This window comes from Ptiloglossa arizonensis, chromosome 10 (assembly GCF_051014685.1).
Source record: "Ptiloglossa arizonensis isolate GNS036 chromosome 10, iyPtiAriz1_principal, whole genome shotgun sequence".
NCBI lineage: Eukaryota > Metazoa > Arthropoda > Insecta > Hymenoptera > Colletidae > Ptiloglossa > Ptiloglossa arizonensis.
The window spans coordinates 6,744,980-6,762,739 of NC_135057.1; the positions used below are offsets into that span (position 1 = coordinate 6,744,980).

The 17,760-nt window shown below is 38.9% G+C and overlaps 1 protein-coding gene across 2 annotated transcripts in view; it reads right to left on the reverse strand.

Moving 5' to 3' along the window:
* The window catches only part of Unpg (homeobox protein unplugged), a 49,547-nt gene that overhangs the window by 17,985 nt on the left and 13,802 nt on the right, over positions 1–17,760 (reverse strand). Inside the window, exons 1-2 of one of the 2 annotated variants that reach the window (XM_076322576.1) lie at positions 7,989–9,908; positions 1,682–1,993 (exon numbers count right to left, since the gene is read on the reverse strand). In XM_076322576.1, the coding sequence (XP_076178691.1) occupies positions 1,682–1,993; positions 7,989–8,265 (589 nt within the window). In that variant the 5' untranslated portion in view covers positions 8,266–9,908. Of the gene's footprint in view, positions 1–1,681; positions 1,994–7,988; positions 9,909–17,760 lie in introns of those variants that run through there. The other variant, XM_076322577.1, reaches the window with a different exon arrangement.

Consider the following 17,760-nt stretch of genomic DNA (forward strand, 5'->3'; position numbering starts at 1 on the left):
TTCGACGTTAAAGAATATTAATAATCGTCGGACGAAATGTCAAATCGATGCTCGCCTTAAATTTGTCTGTGTACCGAGCGTTCTACTTCTGTAAGCACCAAAGCGATACATTTAGTTTGTCGTTAAATATTCAATACCGTCGTCTAACCGCGTCCAAATGTTAAATTCGAAGCACTCGTTAAAATAGTATCGGCGTCTTGAATCTGTTGCCGGTGCCCTAATAAGAATATCTCGACGATCGACATTCGCTTTAATTATCGACTGCCACCGCGGTAGCGTTTCGTCAGTGCTAGAAATAATTAAAACGATCGCTCCCGCATCCTGTTAACGCTAACAGCCGTCAGACGTCAAGCTATAGCGCAGAGCTCGCGCGTGCGTCGAATACGGAATTACCGATGGCCGTAAGTTAATAGCGGAATATAAATAAAATGGTATTTCACGATCCCATTCGCGTGACAGTGCACTGTCGTTAATGAACCCCCGGTATTAAAAATCGTGTTCACTCCCCGAGTATCGATGTGCTCCACAAATAACGAAATGTTAGCGAATCGTGTATCGGGACGAACTTGGAGAGTCTTGGGAATCGAAAATCTTTCTCGTATTGTCTCTGAGTGTTGTAAAATACTACAAACGACGATCGAGAGAAATTTTTGCCGATCTTAGAGACAAATTTTCAAATACATTTAAAATTATCGAAGTAGACATACAAAAAATGTGATTATTGTGCCTCTTACGAGTAATGTTGACTCGATAGGAATAAAACGAAACTAAACGCCCAGTTACGACAATGTTTCGAAATTGAACGTAAACCGAACATGGAAATCGAATAATTTTCTAGGTTTCCCGATGTAACCTAATGGTCTGGGTTAGCTTCACCTGGAGTTTAACGACCTGCCCTGATTAAGATTCACAATTTCCAGCTGTCTTCTATGAATATTCACTGTTTTTTCGCGTATCGTGGATCGTTAAACGTTAAACGAAAATTTTAATTGTTCCATCCTGAAAGACAGTTCGGAATCCTGTACCGTGAAAGCATCGAGAATTCCATTCGAAGAAAGGAAGTACTTTTCCGAGTTTCACCACGGCGAGATCCACAATTTCCGGCTGTCTTCTAATTGAAATCGTACAAAAGTATCGAGAGAATACTACTATCGATACAGTCTGTAATAATTCTCTCGAAAGCGAGAGTAATAATTCTCTCGAAAGCAAGAGAATTATTTATTAGAATGCGTAGTCTACATCAAATGATACAACATGCGTGCACCATTCAACGATAGAGTAATTCTTTCTTTAGATTAACATCAATTACTTCTACTCGCGTCATAGATCATCAAGAACCAGAAATTTTAATCAGAATCCTGAAAAACCACGAGAACTCGATTCGAAGAAGGAAATTACTTACAGACTAAATTTATTTAATCACGGAACAAAAATAGGAGGTAAGTGTCACCATCCATTAAAACACCATTCACAGTAAACATCACTGTACGAACATTGTCTCTGAGCTTCGCTAGTGACAACATAGATCATTATCGCTAACGAGACATAGAATCGTGTATGTACCGTAAAAGTCTCGAGGATTCCATTCGGAGCTAGGAATAATTGCGGAGCAAAAGTGGTCGATAATTATCAATTGAAACTCGATTGAAACATGGTCGACTATTTCGTTCGGGATACTTACCGTGCCGCGATTTGGAGAGATCGTGAGCCGGTGAAACCGGTGAGTCGATGCTACCATCGTCCTCACTGTCCGTGAAGCTGGTCGAGCCACGATGATTCGAGGTGCGCTGGCAACCGGTTGGATAAGCTGCGCCTTGCAGATGATTCGGTCCCGGGCCCAGATGCTGGGACAACCGACTCTGATAAAGATCCTGGTGTGACGGATAACTGGCCGAGGTATGCGCGGGCAACATCGGGACACCGGAAGTCCCGCCGCTGCCGTACATCCGCATCGGTAGCCATGCACCGTACAAACCTAGCGGGACGCCGAAACCTAAGGAACAGGAATTAATTAAAACGTACGCTCGATTACGTTACTTTTCGTCTCTGTTTCTCGGAAAGTAACGTACACTATCGCTTAAAAATATACGAACGCTCCTCGTATACGTATATGACAAAAGAGTAACTTTCGATTATTATTTTTCAAGGAGTTGATCATTTACGTGTATCGTCTTACTGTAACTATAAAAGGAAATATTGGAATGAAATTATAAATATGTTTAAGAATATAATACACGTTATCGCTTGAAAGTAATCGTTTATGTTTTTGATAACAATGTAAAGTTTGATTATTACTGAAAGTTAGTAATATGTAAAATTTTACTGTTTCCATGTTATTTCTTTATTTCTTTATTTATTACATATTCAAAGATACGACAACATTCTTTTAATAAATAAAAATAAATTTGTGCCACAATGGTTTCACGATGTCGTTTGAGCGGTAGCGTAGGTTGAAGGAAATGAAAGTTCCTTAGTGAAGAACTCCTTTCTTAGCGTATAAGGTGACAGTAATTATTACGAAACGTTAAATCCGATATAAAAAAAAGTCCCCTGCAATATTAGTTTTCTCAAGATTAATTCATTTCTCGTAGAAATTTTGTTATTTCAAACCAATGGAAGATAATCTAGCCAAGTGACCTTATTCGATTGCAAAGCACCTGGTATTTTAAAAGCTCTAACTTGCTCTTAGAGTTACACACTGTGACGAATTAAAATATTACGTCAACTAACGTTATTTTGCGCCACTGTAATTTCTCTCGGTTGAGAATGGACAATATAAAGCAAAATAAAAGTACCATCGATATTATTCTACAATTCAGTCGTGCTCGGTCGAGTTTCCATTTATACACATCCACCTATTCTATTCAAATTTTAATTACGTTCAGTTACAGTGTCGTATTTATCGTTTCATAATAATTTTCTAATATTAGTATCGAATCTAATTCAAAAGAGATTTTTTGACAACGAAACATTCACTGGCTCGATCTATGGTGATATTCGGGAAGAACGTTACTATATGCAGACTGGATAGAAATATAAGAACGAAACGAGAGAAGAACGGAAAGATGGACACTTGATCCTGAGTCTGATCTACAGCGAGCCCATCGGTCAGGCTATTTAATGAACCTTGTCTTAGACGCTGAAACACTTGATATTAGTTAGAGATTAATAATTGGATTACATTGTGTAGGCACAAGAATTGCTGGAAAGTGCTGTCACAATTATTATGTTAGCTCAAGGACGATTTCAATTGAGTTTTTTAAATTCCGTGAAGGGATCTCAGTGTAAGGCAATTGTTTATCAATTTCCAAGCCAAAGAAAAGAAATTGGAGACAGCAATATAAGCGTAGAATCGACACAAACCTAGGTCATCATTTTGAAGTTTCTTTAACCCTAAGTATAATTATTTTATGGATAATAGGTCAGTTTTAGAAATTGTATTTTGTGTATAAGGGTCGGTAAAAATGTTATCCAAGGAACAAAAACGTCCTCGTTACTTTCTCGATAAACGGTGAAAAAATTGACAAAAATGGATGCAAACATATGGTTACGATAGAGAACGAACTCACCTGAATGTTATGCTTCACTTTCATCTTCTTCGGATATTAAACGATCTTCGAAGTAATTAACGAAGAAACCAGCAAGTGAATCGGATTTCGAAGATCGAAATTGAATATATATAATTGTATCAAAAGCTCTTTTCTAAATAAGAACAATTAAGCAGTCATAAGATACGGAGAATGTACTACAGAAAGAGATCTCGTTTCTCTCATTGTAATCGGAACAATTACTAGATTCTTTTAATCTTTCGAGAATTCTTTTTTACCGAGTTGTCTGTACCATGACTCTGAGATTTGTTATCATAAGATTCGTCTATCTCGTGCGAATGGAGAAGTGTTTCCTTGGTGTGTTATGTTACAGTTAACGATAAGAGTTTCTTCCTATCCGAATACTGTCTAACGAAGAAATGGTAGCACTGCATTAATTCGAATCATAGTTTTAGACAATGTGAGTGTTAATACAGAGTTAAAATTAAAAAGTAACAGTGATTATTTCAAGTTGCTAAATACAGCTATATTCGAAGTAGAAAGTACCATTTTTCCAAAAGTGTAGCAACTTTTAAAAAGATTTGCGCTATTCATCGTTTAATAATAGACTTTGATTAATTAATCATCACAGTGACTGCATGCACCAACATGTAATCAAATGATATTGATATTACGTCGCAACTATTTTTCATACAAAAGAATGTAAACTTTTCTAACGTCAATCTTATTCTGAACATAAACATCGTAACTTAATTAAATTTACGATGACAGTTTCTTCGAATTATGTTGCAAACGTTTGAAAAATAATGCTCCATTTTTAAACGAATTACTTTCATAATCTTATATCCGACATTAATTTGAACCAGATGATTTATTTCTTGTAAATCGTGGACGTCGCGATTCCGTGAATTAAATAACAAGGAGAAACTTTATTGCCAAAATGCTGTCATTTTCAGACACATCTCGAGAACTATTAACAGAGCAAGGAAATCAATTACGATTAATTACCAAAAATCGTTATACGGTCGAAATAATTAATGGTCGCGTAAAAACTCGTTTCGAGTACTTCAACAGAAATATTCGAAACACTCCACATTGCTTAGTTTATTTGACGATTTTAAAATAGCTCGTGGCATCTTGAGTGCAACATTCAAACCTGTGTCTCCATCCAGCTTTTATGACCGTATTACAAATAGAATTTGAGCTTTTTCCAAGAATGAATAACGAAGGTATTTGTTTGTCCCCATGGAGCACCTACAAAATTAAACAAGCACCAGGATATTACGCTGATGATATCAATGAAAGCGGAGACTTCGAATTTCAAATAGCTACGTCACCATATCGTATCGATTACCAATAATATCAACGAAACTCAAAAATAGCATTTTACTTAAAACGAAATTATATTTCCGACACTCGAATAGTTTCAAATATTTTGAATATTACCAATAGATAAAAGTAAAACAAAATTAAAAAGAATTCTTTCACATACATATAGATGAAAAGTCGATTGTTGTTCCCACGTAAAAACTATTTCATGGTACCTTAATTTAGCTCAATTTTAACCTTCGTTTGATTTTCTCATTAATTACTTCGAAAATGGTTCAATATTCAATAAAAACGAAAGTGAAGCATAACATTCAGGTGAGTTCGATCTCAATCACACTCACATGTTTTCATCCATTTGTAATAATTTTCCCATCGTTATTCAAAAGATGATAAAGACGTTCTTGTACCTTTGATAACGATGAATTTCCAGATAGCCATTGTGTACCATCGTCCTTTGTATTTCTTTTATTATTTTATTTTCGAAGAGATGTATTTATTAAGCTCAGCTGCTCATTTTGCATTATCTGTATCCCCCTAAAGTAACCTAACGGGGTTGCGACCCCAGACCTAAGGTTTAACGTGGAAACTATTTTTATTTCATCGTTGCAAATTGCTTCCTCTTTCTCAATTACACTAGGACAGGACTCGTCTAGACAATGTTAAAATAAACTTTTTAATGCTCGATATAAATTTTCGTTTCAGGAAGCAAAGTTTGTTCATTTTTATGAAACATAAAACGTACTTATCGAGCCAATATTTTAATACAGAATTATCCGACGTCTTCGTAACGTTTCAGGAAGCAAAGTTTGTTAATTTTTATGAAACATAAAACGTACTCATCGAGCCAATATTTTAATACAGAATTATCCGACGTGTTCCTAACTTTTAATCGAAATGTTTTTATAATACGTGCACGGTGATTGTAACGAACGAAAAGCGTTTAATGCACATTCAGTAAATCCGAAGCGATCAATGTATCCGTTAAATGAAATATACATATGACCTCGTCGTGAATGATTCGGTGTGGGTTTAGATTCTGTCACGATCTTTTAGGTGACTTAACATCGAAGATGACATTTAGTGAAGTTTGATTGAAGCGGATTTCATTTTGAACCGAAAGTAGGGCGCGCGCGGATATAATTATGCATACTACATCCGGTAGCTGCGATATCTTTCCATCTCTCAATGGTTATTTATATATATATATATATATATATATATATATAATATATATGTAACTGCAATTGATCATTGGAAAAGCGGAATCCATCATTTCCTGGCGTTAACGAAATTGTTGTTTCACGGATATGTTTGTTCCCATAAATTTGTTACTGTAAAATAATTTGGAATTTCCATTTGGTTCCGTTTGTAACTGGAAAATAATACTGTTCGTTGTGCAGTCGATGTCACATTGATATCAATTTAAAAGATAGAAATTAATGGTACGCTTCTCTTTGAAATTATTTTACCGTATAATTGACGCGATTTGTTGTGCGACTGGTGTCGCATAGATCTCAATTTAAAAGACAGAAATTGATCGTCTAGTTTTCTTCGAAATTATTTTACCGTAACGCTATTCAATAATGTTTACATAACACGTGACACGTAAGTATGTAAATAGTTTCCCAAAAATCGTTCATATCGAATTCAATTTAAGATATTAAACTTTTAAAGTAAACTCGAGTATCGTTCGAAATAGTACAACAAGAAATAAATTACGACCATTGATAAAACGAACGAACGGACGAAGGATTAGTCAACTGCAATCGAACATAAATTAATCCAGATATTAAACATTTAAATAAAACTCGAACGTTCTTCTAAATAACACCGGGAAATAAATCACAATTATCGATAAAACGAACGAACCGACGCGAGGATTAGTCAACTGCAGTCGAAAATAAATTAATCTAGAGATTAGAATAATGAGAGACGTTTAATAGTGACGCTACAAGCGAAGTTAATCAGTTGTACATTGCGACCCACGATACATCATCGTACATTATGATACTATGTCACAAGCTGTCATAGGTCGTGATAATTATACGCTATCATAACATGGCTTATAATACCGTATCTACCACGCTAAATCAACGTTCATGTCTAACGTAACTATGTGTTACAAAAACTACCGCGATAATCGTCGAGACCGTCTACATTCCAGCTATCAGAACCATTAGAATTTACACAATTTTCGGTACTACCTACTATATATTGTTACCGATATACACTGTATTCGTTCAACAGCGAAACAAAACGAACAGTTTCCATACAGCTGGAAAGTTATAAGCTGTTTTTAACTAATTAAAACTTATTCTCAACGTATACACACCTAACACGATATTGTAACGTCTAATTTAATATATCACCGTTAAATACAAAGTTACCAGAAATGTACTGCTTCGAGAACAATCTGTACTTTCGTTGTTTATACTCCCTTAAGAATTTTCAAGGAGCTTTCGTAACAAGCAGAACCAATGAAGCTGTTAAAGATCTCAGAGCTACCAAACTGATCGAAACTAAACTAGTCAAACCTATGGAGCTTATTACAGACATCAAATCTACCAAATCTTAAGTACACTCCAAATCTAAGTACACTCAACCCTTAAATACACACTCCTTTCCGAAAATAACAAATAAAATTGAAAAAATTATTTTACCCTTCGCAAGTACATTCTGACCGATAGATGAATTAAAATGTACAAAAATATGTCACGTAAAGGCAACAATAAATAAGAAAAACGTCCTTGGTACCTAACATCTGTATAAACGAAAAATAAACAGTTCTGCAATCGTATTCAATTAAAGGTTAATATTATCGCAACTGTTGCAACTACTACCGTCAGTATTTTGCACCGTTAACGATGACTTCATTTTGCGTTATTAGAAGTATCGAAGGCATATAAGCGAGAGTGAGATTCTTTTCTTATTTCTTTTTTTTTTATTAGTCTCTAGAGTAACGTTCCTTTACGTTTAAATAATAAACGCGTAACTCAGAATATCTGAGCTTGCGATCTGAGCGAAAATATCTTTGCAGAAGCGTGACGTGTGTAAAAGAATCTGTTTGAGAAATGATATCCATGCGTTTTTGAGCACAAGAAACAAACCAACCAGGAGGTAGAGCGCTCGCCGCCGCAGTCGCCAGGTAATGTCTCTGATAAAGATACTCTCTGTCTCGGTCAGAGTCCTCTTCGTTCTCGTTGGTTCGCTCTTCCTGAGTGGCTGGATCGCAGTTTCCCTTCTGTGGGCCGCAATTGCCGATCAAGCTCTCGATCGTGAACGGTTTCGGGGTCGGTCGTCGCGCCAGCTTCGATTCTGCGATCGAGGATTCGAGCTCGTCGCTCGCGGATCCGACGTCGAGTTCCGTTTCCTCGATATTGGTATCCATTTTGTTACCACGATTCGTATCTTCGAACGATCACCCGAGATTTATTGTTTCATGGTTCCGTGTCCCGGTCCCAAGAGTTCGTCCCCTCGAATTCCGCGCGATTTTCAAAATTTCTTGGATTCTCGGCTGATTTTTAACCAACCGTGGCAAATATCGAACCGATGATTTTACACGAAACCGATTCCGTGATTATCGTAACTCGATGTGACTTTTTGCAACAGAGTTCACGGAGTTACGATAATATCGCGTCGCAATTGCAAAAATTGTTCAGTTCTTAGCTCGATGAGATCTGTTAGTTGTATATACTCGTGTACAGTTTTATGTATCGGCACTTTTATACGTATCGATCGGGGGTCGTCGATAATTGTTCATAATTCCAAATGCTACTTACATCGAAGCTACGTCTTGCACTATAAAATGTGACAGCTTTATTACAAGATACTGCTCTCAGAATCCATTGAAATGCATATCGTTTGGCTCGTTGAACGTACTGGTTACAGGTACTTGTATAGAGGCTCTGCCAGTACGTGCTTACTTTAGCAATTACCGGTATATTCGTAGAATACTTTCAGTCAAACGTCACATTTAAGCATACCGCTTTGAAAATCGTGACGGTGATTTTCCGTGCTCGTGTCGCGAAGTTCGTTTTCTTCTTTTTTTTCTTCTTCCTTTGCAATACGGAATTACGATTTTCGAAGCAGATTTGGGTCGTTTCCTTTATGAAATTCCATTAGGATTACTGTAACACCGAATTTTTGCAACACGCGAGTACTCGAAGGTTCTACGATCCTCCGAAAGTTAGTTCGTTCAATATGGTATGCTCTAACTCCGATGCAAAATGGCAATAAGCGCCGGCAATACGCGAAACTGGCTCGTCAACTTTCACGCCAGGAAGTCACTCGTTCTCCAGAGTCACGTATACATTTGCTAAATACCGATCCCACAGTGTCCACGTCTACTGTAAAAAATCACAATCCCTCCTCAAATGCAAAATCACAAATAGATGAATACCAGAATCCAACGTCCACGGAGCTCTCCTCTCTCGAACCAGAGTCACTCCGACACCAAGATAAGTAAATTACTCCAATTTTCCAAGTACCCAAACGATCGAGCTGCACCTCGATCTTCGTATGGAACGTCCACGATACTTGCGCCGCGAACGACCTTCTCGATCTTCTCCAACCCACCAGAATCTTCTTTCGAAACGAATAACCGGTCGGTGGATTCGCACGATCCTATTTCCTCGACTCGAGTGGCGTTCAACGAAGAGCAGATACCGAAGAACGTACGTTAAATGTGTACATATACCGAGTCCACGTTCGTGTAGATCGATTTCAACCTCGACACGTGTACGTCCATCCACTTGCACCACAAACATGCGACCAATCACCGAATTGCACAAAAATTCTTCGAATCCAAGTTCCCCCGGGAACGCACCTCGATCCTTGGCGCGACCCGATCAAACTGCAATGTGTCGAATCGCGGGGCTCGCGATCTCCATACCGAATCGCTGATCCGCGATCGTTGCCATGTCGACCGAGCGCATACGTAATCGAAACCAGAGAGAGAGAGACAGAGAGAGAGAGAAAGGGGGGGAGAAAGAGAGACAGAGAGAGAGAGCGGAGGAGGGAGAGAAAAACCACGTGCAACGACGACTGGATCGGGCACGAGTCGACGGGCAACTGGCGGCCAGCGGCGGGACGCATTTCAATCGCCGGGTCGCGGTCGCGTTGCGCCGACTCGCGGCGGCGTGGCAGCTGGCGTGGCCGCGTAACCGCAGGGTCTCGGTTAACGGACGACGGGGATTGGTCACGACCCGAGCCAACTGCAGCTCACGGACGCGCCTACCGATCCGTGGACCGCCATCTTGCTGCTCGGGTCGCTTTTGTCCTTACGGGCTCGCGAACTCGCGATCCGCGAGCGGGATCCCTCTCGGACCAAGGATCTGGGAAATTTTACTCTCGAACGCGAGAGTCCTACCACTGTGGAGTTTCGATCGGGTTAATTGCCGGGTGCCGCGAAAGACCAATATAACCCCCGTTGCTTTTTCTATTCGGGGGAATTCTGCTTTGTCGGATATTATTTTCCTTTTTAGATATTTCAATCGAGTTTTCACCGGTGCGTTGCCGCGGTGTTGCATACGGGGAAGTCCAGTGTGACTAATTGGTACGTGCGAGGATAGACGAGGTGGTACGTTTACGGTTATAATCGTGTTGAAACTTGTACTGAATAGAGATGTGGACTAGTGTACTAATAAAGGTTAATTAGGTTACGTTGTATAGAGTGAGATTCGATTTTGGTCTGCTTTCTTCGATATGGGGCTTTCTGTATTGTAATGGGTACAGAGAAGGATCTCATTGGTGAAATTTTGCGGTTCAATATGCCCCGTACTTGGTACATCTTATTCTTTTTTCTTTTTAGATACTAATTACTTTTAGATACTTGCTCTAGATACTAATTATTTTTAGGTACTTGGAATGATCTTTGGCTTTTGTAAAGTTTTGGTGACAGTACAATTGAAAAGAGCTGGTTCTCAAAGAATGGTGTTCGTACATTGAAATGTTTAAAGAGAAAAGTAGTATTGGAAGCTGAAGAGATCTGTCCTAGAAAGAATATGAAAGGTTTCAGGGATCAAGAGAAAGTAAATAAGTTTTAAATAAATTTTAAACAATACTATTCTATATTAACGTATAAATATCTTTCACTAATATACACTATCATTATTATCCACTTAATACCTACAAATCTATTAACAAAATAATAAGTCCATATTTATAATATATAACATTTTCATTTTTGCGAATTATCAATGTTTCTCCTTTCATTAAGTCCCCTTCACTCTACAGATTACTCTTTCAAAAGTTCTATTTTCCTAATTCAAGCTCAAGTTACAAAAACAATAATCGATACATACCTTCCCCTAACACCAAACGATTCCAAATATCTCGAATAAACGCGTAACTTTATTAAACTTTTTTTTCCAAAGTATGTCGACTTTGCTCTTATGTAAACACACGGTGATGTGCATTACTGACCCTTCGCACGTCCATTTCGAACGACGATCGTGTAACAAGAAATCGTGGAAAGATACGAGAACCCGAATGGCGGATGCTCGGGGACGATCGCGATGACGTCGAGCGGATTGACACCGAGATGGGTTCATCATTATCCCGCGAGTGGATTGGCTCGCGCCAAGATCGGTCGGATAAACGCGCTCGTTAAGGGCCGGTCGTGCGGGGGTGGCGCACGGAGTAACCTAATGGGAAACACGTTCCACGCGGGCATTCGCGAGCGTACGATAAAAATACAAGGGACGCGGCCGGTGGGCTTATGGTAACGCGTATCGCGCTGAAAGCGAGCTAGCTCGTTAACGCTGATCGCTTTGCATACTCATTATGACGTAAATACACCCACACGACTACCCGCACATGCGTCTGATAACGGACCGATTGCGTACAAGAGACCCGCTCGAAATAACTCGTTCGATGGAATTTTCAACGAGAGTCAATTTAACGATTAAAAATCGATTTTGGAACGGAATATCATCGTACGGAGGACAACGATTATTATTGGAAGAGATATTTGGACTGTCGAGATCTTTCTTTTGAAGATTGCGCGCTAATTTGTTAATATTGAGTTATCGTATTTCTTTGTTTCGACATTCGTTTGTTTTATCGAATGCGTCTCGATGAGAAGTATTGAAGACATATAAGAGAGTGTGATTCTTTTCTGATTTTTTTTTTATTATTCTCTAGAGTAACGTTCCTTTTTCGTTTAAATAATCGTTTATGTAATCGTTCGATTAAGACTTGTCACAGCGAAACCCAGAACAGTTTATCGGATAAGAAAAGTCCGATAATTACGATTGTTGAATAATCACCGATCGTTATGATAATTTTAAGAACTGGATGATTAATTGACATGGATAACAGAAACGGTCGACCCGTATGCAATCATCGAACATGATTCACTTGTTAATCATCGAGCATGATTCACTTATCAATAATCGAACATGATTCACTTATCAATAATCGAACATGATTCACTCATTAATCATCGATTACGAAATTTCACTCCACTCTAACTGAATTGCCAAGTTAACGCAACGTTAATAGAAATTTGTATTTAAAAATATCTACTCAGAAATAAATTAAACAAACATATTAATAATCGTAACAATTGTAACGGACAGAATTTCGATCCTTACATCGATCAAAATTTGTCCAGTGGAAAAACTCCTAACAGTGGCTACCGTTAACGGAAATAATAAATGTCTTTTAAGAAACGCGCATTTATTAATAAATTTGAACGACGGGAGTTAGTATTTGTAAAAGGGGCCACGGAGTCAAAGGAGAAGCGCGCTGCCTCGTTGTTTCGTCACGGATTAAGTAACAAAAAAAAGATGGACGAGAGAGGATCTCAGCCACCTACACGCACATAATTTTTCTCGTTCGTCATAAAGCACCCCGTGGCAGGTTACACCCATGCATCGTTTGTCCTGTTTGTAGGCGTTACCCAGCCCGGGCTAATCGGTACATCACGCTAATAGCGACGCTATTTCGGCACTCGTTAACGCGACGCGGCTCTAATTGAGCCTTACAGAATCTAAAGTTAAACGGCTGGTCGTTATACAAAGCGCACGGCCATGCATCTTCGTGCTCGTTGCGACGGCGGCGCATCTTGCCGAACTTTCGAAAACACGCGCGCCACGACAGCGTGTTCGATCCCATTGTTTCTCGAATCGATACTCACTTCATGGAGGGTTACTCTGGTAGAAATAAAAATAATTCTCGGCGATCTTTTTACAACGGAAAATTTCGATAAAAGTTTTCATCGCTTTCTATGTACACAGAATATACTTTTCTTCTTTGTTACAATTTATCGACATAGAATGTATATAGAAGCGTATGTAAAGTTATCCGCGAGCGATCTTTTTACAACGGAAAATTTCGATAAAAGTTTTCATCGCTTTCTATGTATACAGAATATACCTTTCTTCTTTGTTACAATTTATTGGCATAGAATATATGTAGAAGCGTATGTAGAGTTATCCAGAAGCGTATTCTGTATATGTAGAAAACGATAAAAACTTTTATGGAAATTTTCCGTTGTATAATAGAAAGATTGCTGAAAATTATTTTTATTTTAACGTTTCAAGATGTACACCTTTCCTTTTTTTCGTAATATAATTACGCATAGTGTGAACCTAAATCTTGTTTAAAAAAATATAAAAGTAATGGTAATACACGGTTCTGGAATTTCTCTCAAATTTCCATAGATAGAGACTTCACGTTATAAAAAGATTGTCGAGAATCACTTCTATCTGAACGTTACACTCGATTCTCTCTCCTTAATAATCTATATTGTAAAAAAAAGTACAATTTTGTATCGAATCGTGTTGATCCAGAGAAAAGTATAGACAAGGCACAGATTACGTAGGACTTGAAAATTGACACGAAAATAGAGACGAGAATGATTTCCTATTACATAGAAAATCGAACGAGATCGTATCGTATTTAATAAAAAAGAAATGTGATTCGTTCGTTGGTGTGAAAAAACTTGAGACGGTCAAGTTGAGTAGTTCCCCCTTTATGTGACAGAAGATCTGTGTAGCAGTGATCCGATACACAGAGTATCGGTACTTTGTGTTTCTGTACAAGTATCTGTCTAGTATCTCGATACCCTTCGATACAACCCAGTACGTGCTTTGGTATCCAATTCCTCGTGTACCTTCGTGCATCGTATCGATCCCATCGCTAACGAGAGCCCAATTTATTATCGAACAACTTGAACCGCGCGAGAACACAGTGTTTTATTCACAGATGTTCCGGTAGTCTTCAAACATCACGGATACGGTGCTTTACGACGTATTTGTCAGTGAAAGTTTATCGTGCGAGGAAATAGCCTCGACGAAAGTCATTCCAGTAACGACGAGAAACGGAAACGAGTATCGACCGGATCCGCGAGCGGACACGAAGCTTGACAAAGTAGCGCTTAACGGGTTGTAAAGCGAGATGAAAGTGTCCGGGAATAAAAAATGAAGACACGCCAGTTTTCGCTCGCAGAAAGACGTAATTAAGACGCAAGGTTTGTACGAAAAATTTCTTTTTTGAAATTCTTCGAATGGCTTGCATCCTTCGAGACTCGTTTGCTTTTAATGAAATGTAAGATTTGTATTTTTATACACACGACTTTATTTTAGAACTAAACAAGCACGTATAGGGAATATATGGTGGAAGAAGTAATGTGAAAGAAATTCTAGTGTTATCATGTCGCGACAGCTATTGTGTGTTTGACTGATTTCGTGAACATCACGAAAATTTCTATTGAAAATGGAGCTTCGTGCGGACACACTTTTTATAGTACATACCAGTGACGTATTCGTTATTTTTTAGAATTATTTTGAGATATTAAAGAGGCGTGGAAATAAGCTGCCGTTGATATTGATAAGATATATTTATTATAATAATATTGCTCATCGATACGATTCTAAATATCGAGTATCGTCGAGGTCTCAACCCAACTACGTCATAAGTAGCTACTCAGAGTTGCAAATTATTCTTACCTTTGCCCCCTAATTTCGTATACATACTTGGTACAGTAATAAATAATTTTCAGTACAAGTATCAAATTATTATTATTTTCATTTTATTTCCTTTCGCTTGTTTTTGCCCCCTTAAATTTAAAAAATTTATTATCCAATTAAATGGATATCGAACCTGACACAATTAATAAATCTACCCCTTTAAAATTCTTCGTTTCAAAATATCACATTGACGTATCATTTGGAGTTTGAAATAGTTGAACACAGAATTATCAACTTCAATTTTAAATACATCGATGGTTTCGACACACGTCTCACTCCTATTTAAATACTAATTCCTTTTTTGGAGCCACTCGTAGAGAAATTCAATAAGTACAAAGAAAATCGCTGAAAAAATTCTCTCGTTGGAGGAAAATGTCTATGTAGATTTCCTCGTGCGAAATCTCGTTTCTCCGGTAAGTACAACGCAAGTGGAATAAGCGCAAGGAGATTCAGACACGAATACTCAGACGGTCCTAAATCTTGTCCCGCGAAGCGAGCTGCTGGGCTTCTCTTTATTTTGCCCCGCGAAGGCGTCGTTGCGCGACCTGGGAGCCTTCGTTACGCACGTGTGAACGGAAACGTCGACTCTTAAACGCTTCGGTTCTTAAGCGCGCCGCGACGCTCACCGCCGGGACGACTTTTAATTGCCTGTCGTTTCGTGGACCGGGGAAAAACGGTGTACAGTACCGTTCATAATCGTTCGAGCTCTACGTGCACTGGAAAACAAAGAACGTATTGTACCGGGGGACATGTTCGTCGGCGTATACAACCACCGGGTTGCGTACGCAAGCTGTGTATCTTAATCTACGAACGACGTGTTTCGTGACGATAAGTCGACTCTTGTACGTGTAGTGACATTTCTTTTTCCACTGTACAGTGAACCTTTCTTATCCGATGTAAGTATATAATCTTTCCGTTTTGAGTTGAGTATGAGACGCGTTGAAAAAAATGAACCTAAAGTACTTGAGATTTGTTGAAAAAAGTGAATCTGAAATACTTGAGGTTTGTTGAAAAAAGTGAATCTGAAATACTTGAGGTTTGTTGAAAAAAGTGAATCTAAAAGTACCTGAGTTTTGTTGGAAGTATAATAAATTATTTGGTCTTGCTGGAGCATCAATTGCTCTATTATCATCATATTTTTACGTATTCCTTAAATTCCTCTCGAGATATTACAAATTATAACGAAAATTGAGTTTGACGACTATTACCTTTGTCGTTTTCTACGTTTAATTTAGTTACATACATAAAATACATTACGTTCTTTCTCGGTTTCATCTCATTACCAGCCACGAAATCTCTCTGACCTTGTTTGCATCACGAACTACGAACCACCTCCTCGTGCAAATGTGAAATTTAATTAAAACGACGTAAACGAATTTTTCCTTCGCATAAATACTTAAGATCGTAAAATGTTAAAACCGTGCCGTAGCCAGCGTCATTTTCAGAAATTGTAACGGATTACCCGAATAAGTAATAAAATATTTATGGACGCCACCGCATATGTTCGACGAATTTTCTTTCCTGCTCTTGCTTCCTTTCACCTCTCTCGGATAATTTGTCCTCTTCGTGCTCCTCTTCCGCCTCTCCGCTTTCAAGCGCTTCTTTTTCTTCTATCTTGCGTTTTATGGGCTTTCACACATGTTCGTGACTGGCGGTGATTTACAACAAAACGGTGCTTCAAACGTTTAGACAAAAGTGAAGCTGTCGAGAAACAACGGATTTTCAATTTTCCATTTTTTATGATCTTCTTCTACGCCAATCTCGTACAAAAACGGGAAACTGTCTTTTCTTCTCTTTCTTAAATTACTATCAATCGTACACTTACGAAGGCCGATTAAAACGTCTCACCCAACATGATTCTCAATTCCTCCCAGAGGTCAACTTTCCATCTCCGCACAGTAGTATATGTAAATGGAACGTGAACAATATCGAGCAATTTCTGTTCAATTGCAAGCCTTCAATTTCAAATCTAACCGCAACACGATTCGCAGTTTCTTCCAGAGGTCAATTTTTCATCTCCGTACAGTAGTACTATGTGTAAGGAGAATGTGAGCAACGTTAAGCAATGTTTGATTAGTTGCTAGGCCTTCGAGAACCAACTACAACGTCCAACCCAAAACGATTCTCAATTTCGTCTAGATGTCAACTTCTCATCTGCGTACAGTAGTATGTGTAAGTGGAATCTGAACAATATCGAGAAATTTCTGTTCGATTGCAAACCTTCAATCGCAAACCTAACCCTAACACGATTCGCAGTTTCTTCCAGAGGTCAATTTTTCATCTTTACACAGTAGTACCATGTGTAAGGAGAATGTGAGCAACGTTAAGTAATGTTTGATTAGTCGCTAGGCCTTCGAGAGCCGACTACAACGTCTAACCCAAGACGATTCTCAATTTCGTCTAGATGTCAACTTCTCATCCGCGCACAGTACCCAACTACCCCTCCACTAAGCAGAAGCACATCCTTCCTCGCTTAAGAATCTACTCTTCGTTGCTTCGGTTCGAGCATCCTCACATTCCTGAACTCAATCCGACCAACTGATCATAGCGACCTCGCCTCCCACTCCAAATCTTTCTCCTACTCTCTCTCCCTCTCTCTCTCTACCAACCGACCCAAAACGATTCTCATATTCATAACCCGTCCGGAACCCGGAGTTCCGCGAAGAACACGAGTCCGCTTCGGCTTCAGCGAGCGCAAGACACTCGAATCCATCAACGGAGGAGAGGAACGTAACGCCTGACGAGAAACTCGGCTCCACGTTCCGTCAAGAGGGACACGGTGCTGCGCCTGCGTTTCTAAAGATAGCACCTCCGAACAAGGGGGGCAGGAGAGGTCTGGAGGTGGTGGAGGAGACGGAGGAGGAGGGGAGGCAGTACGCGGATGGAAAGGAGGGTCTAGAATTCGCGAT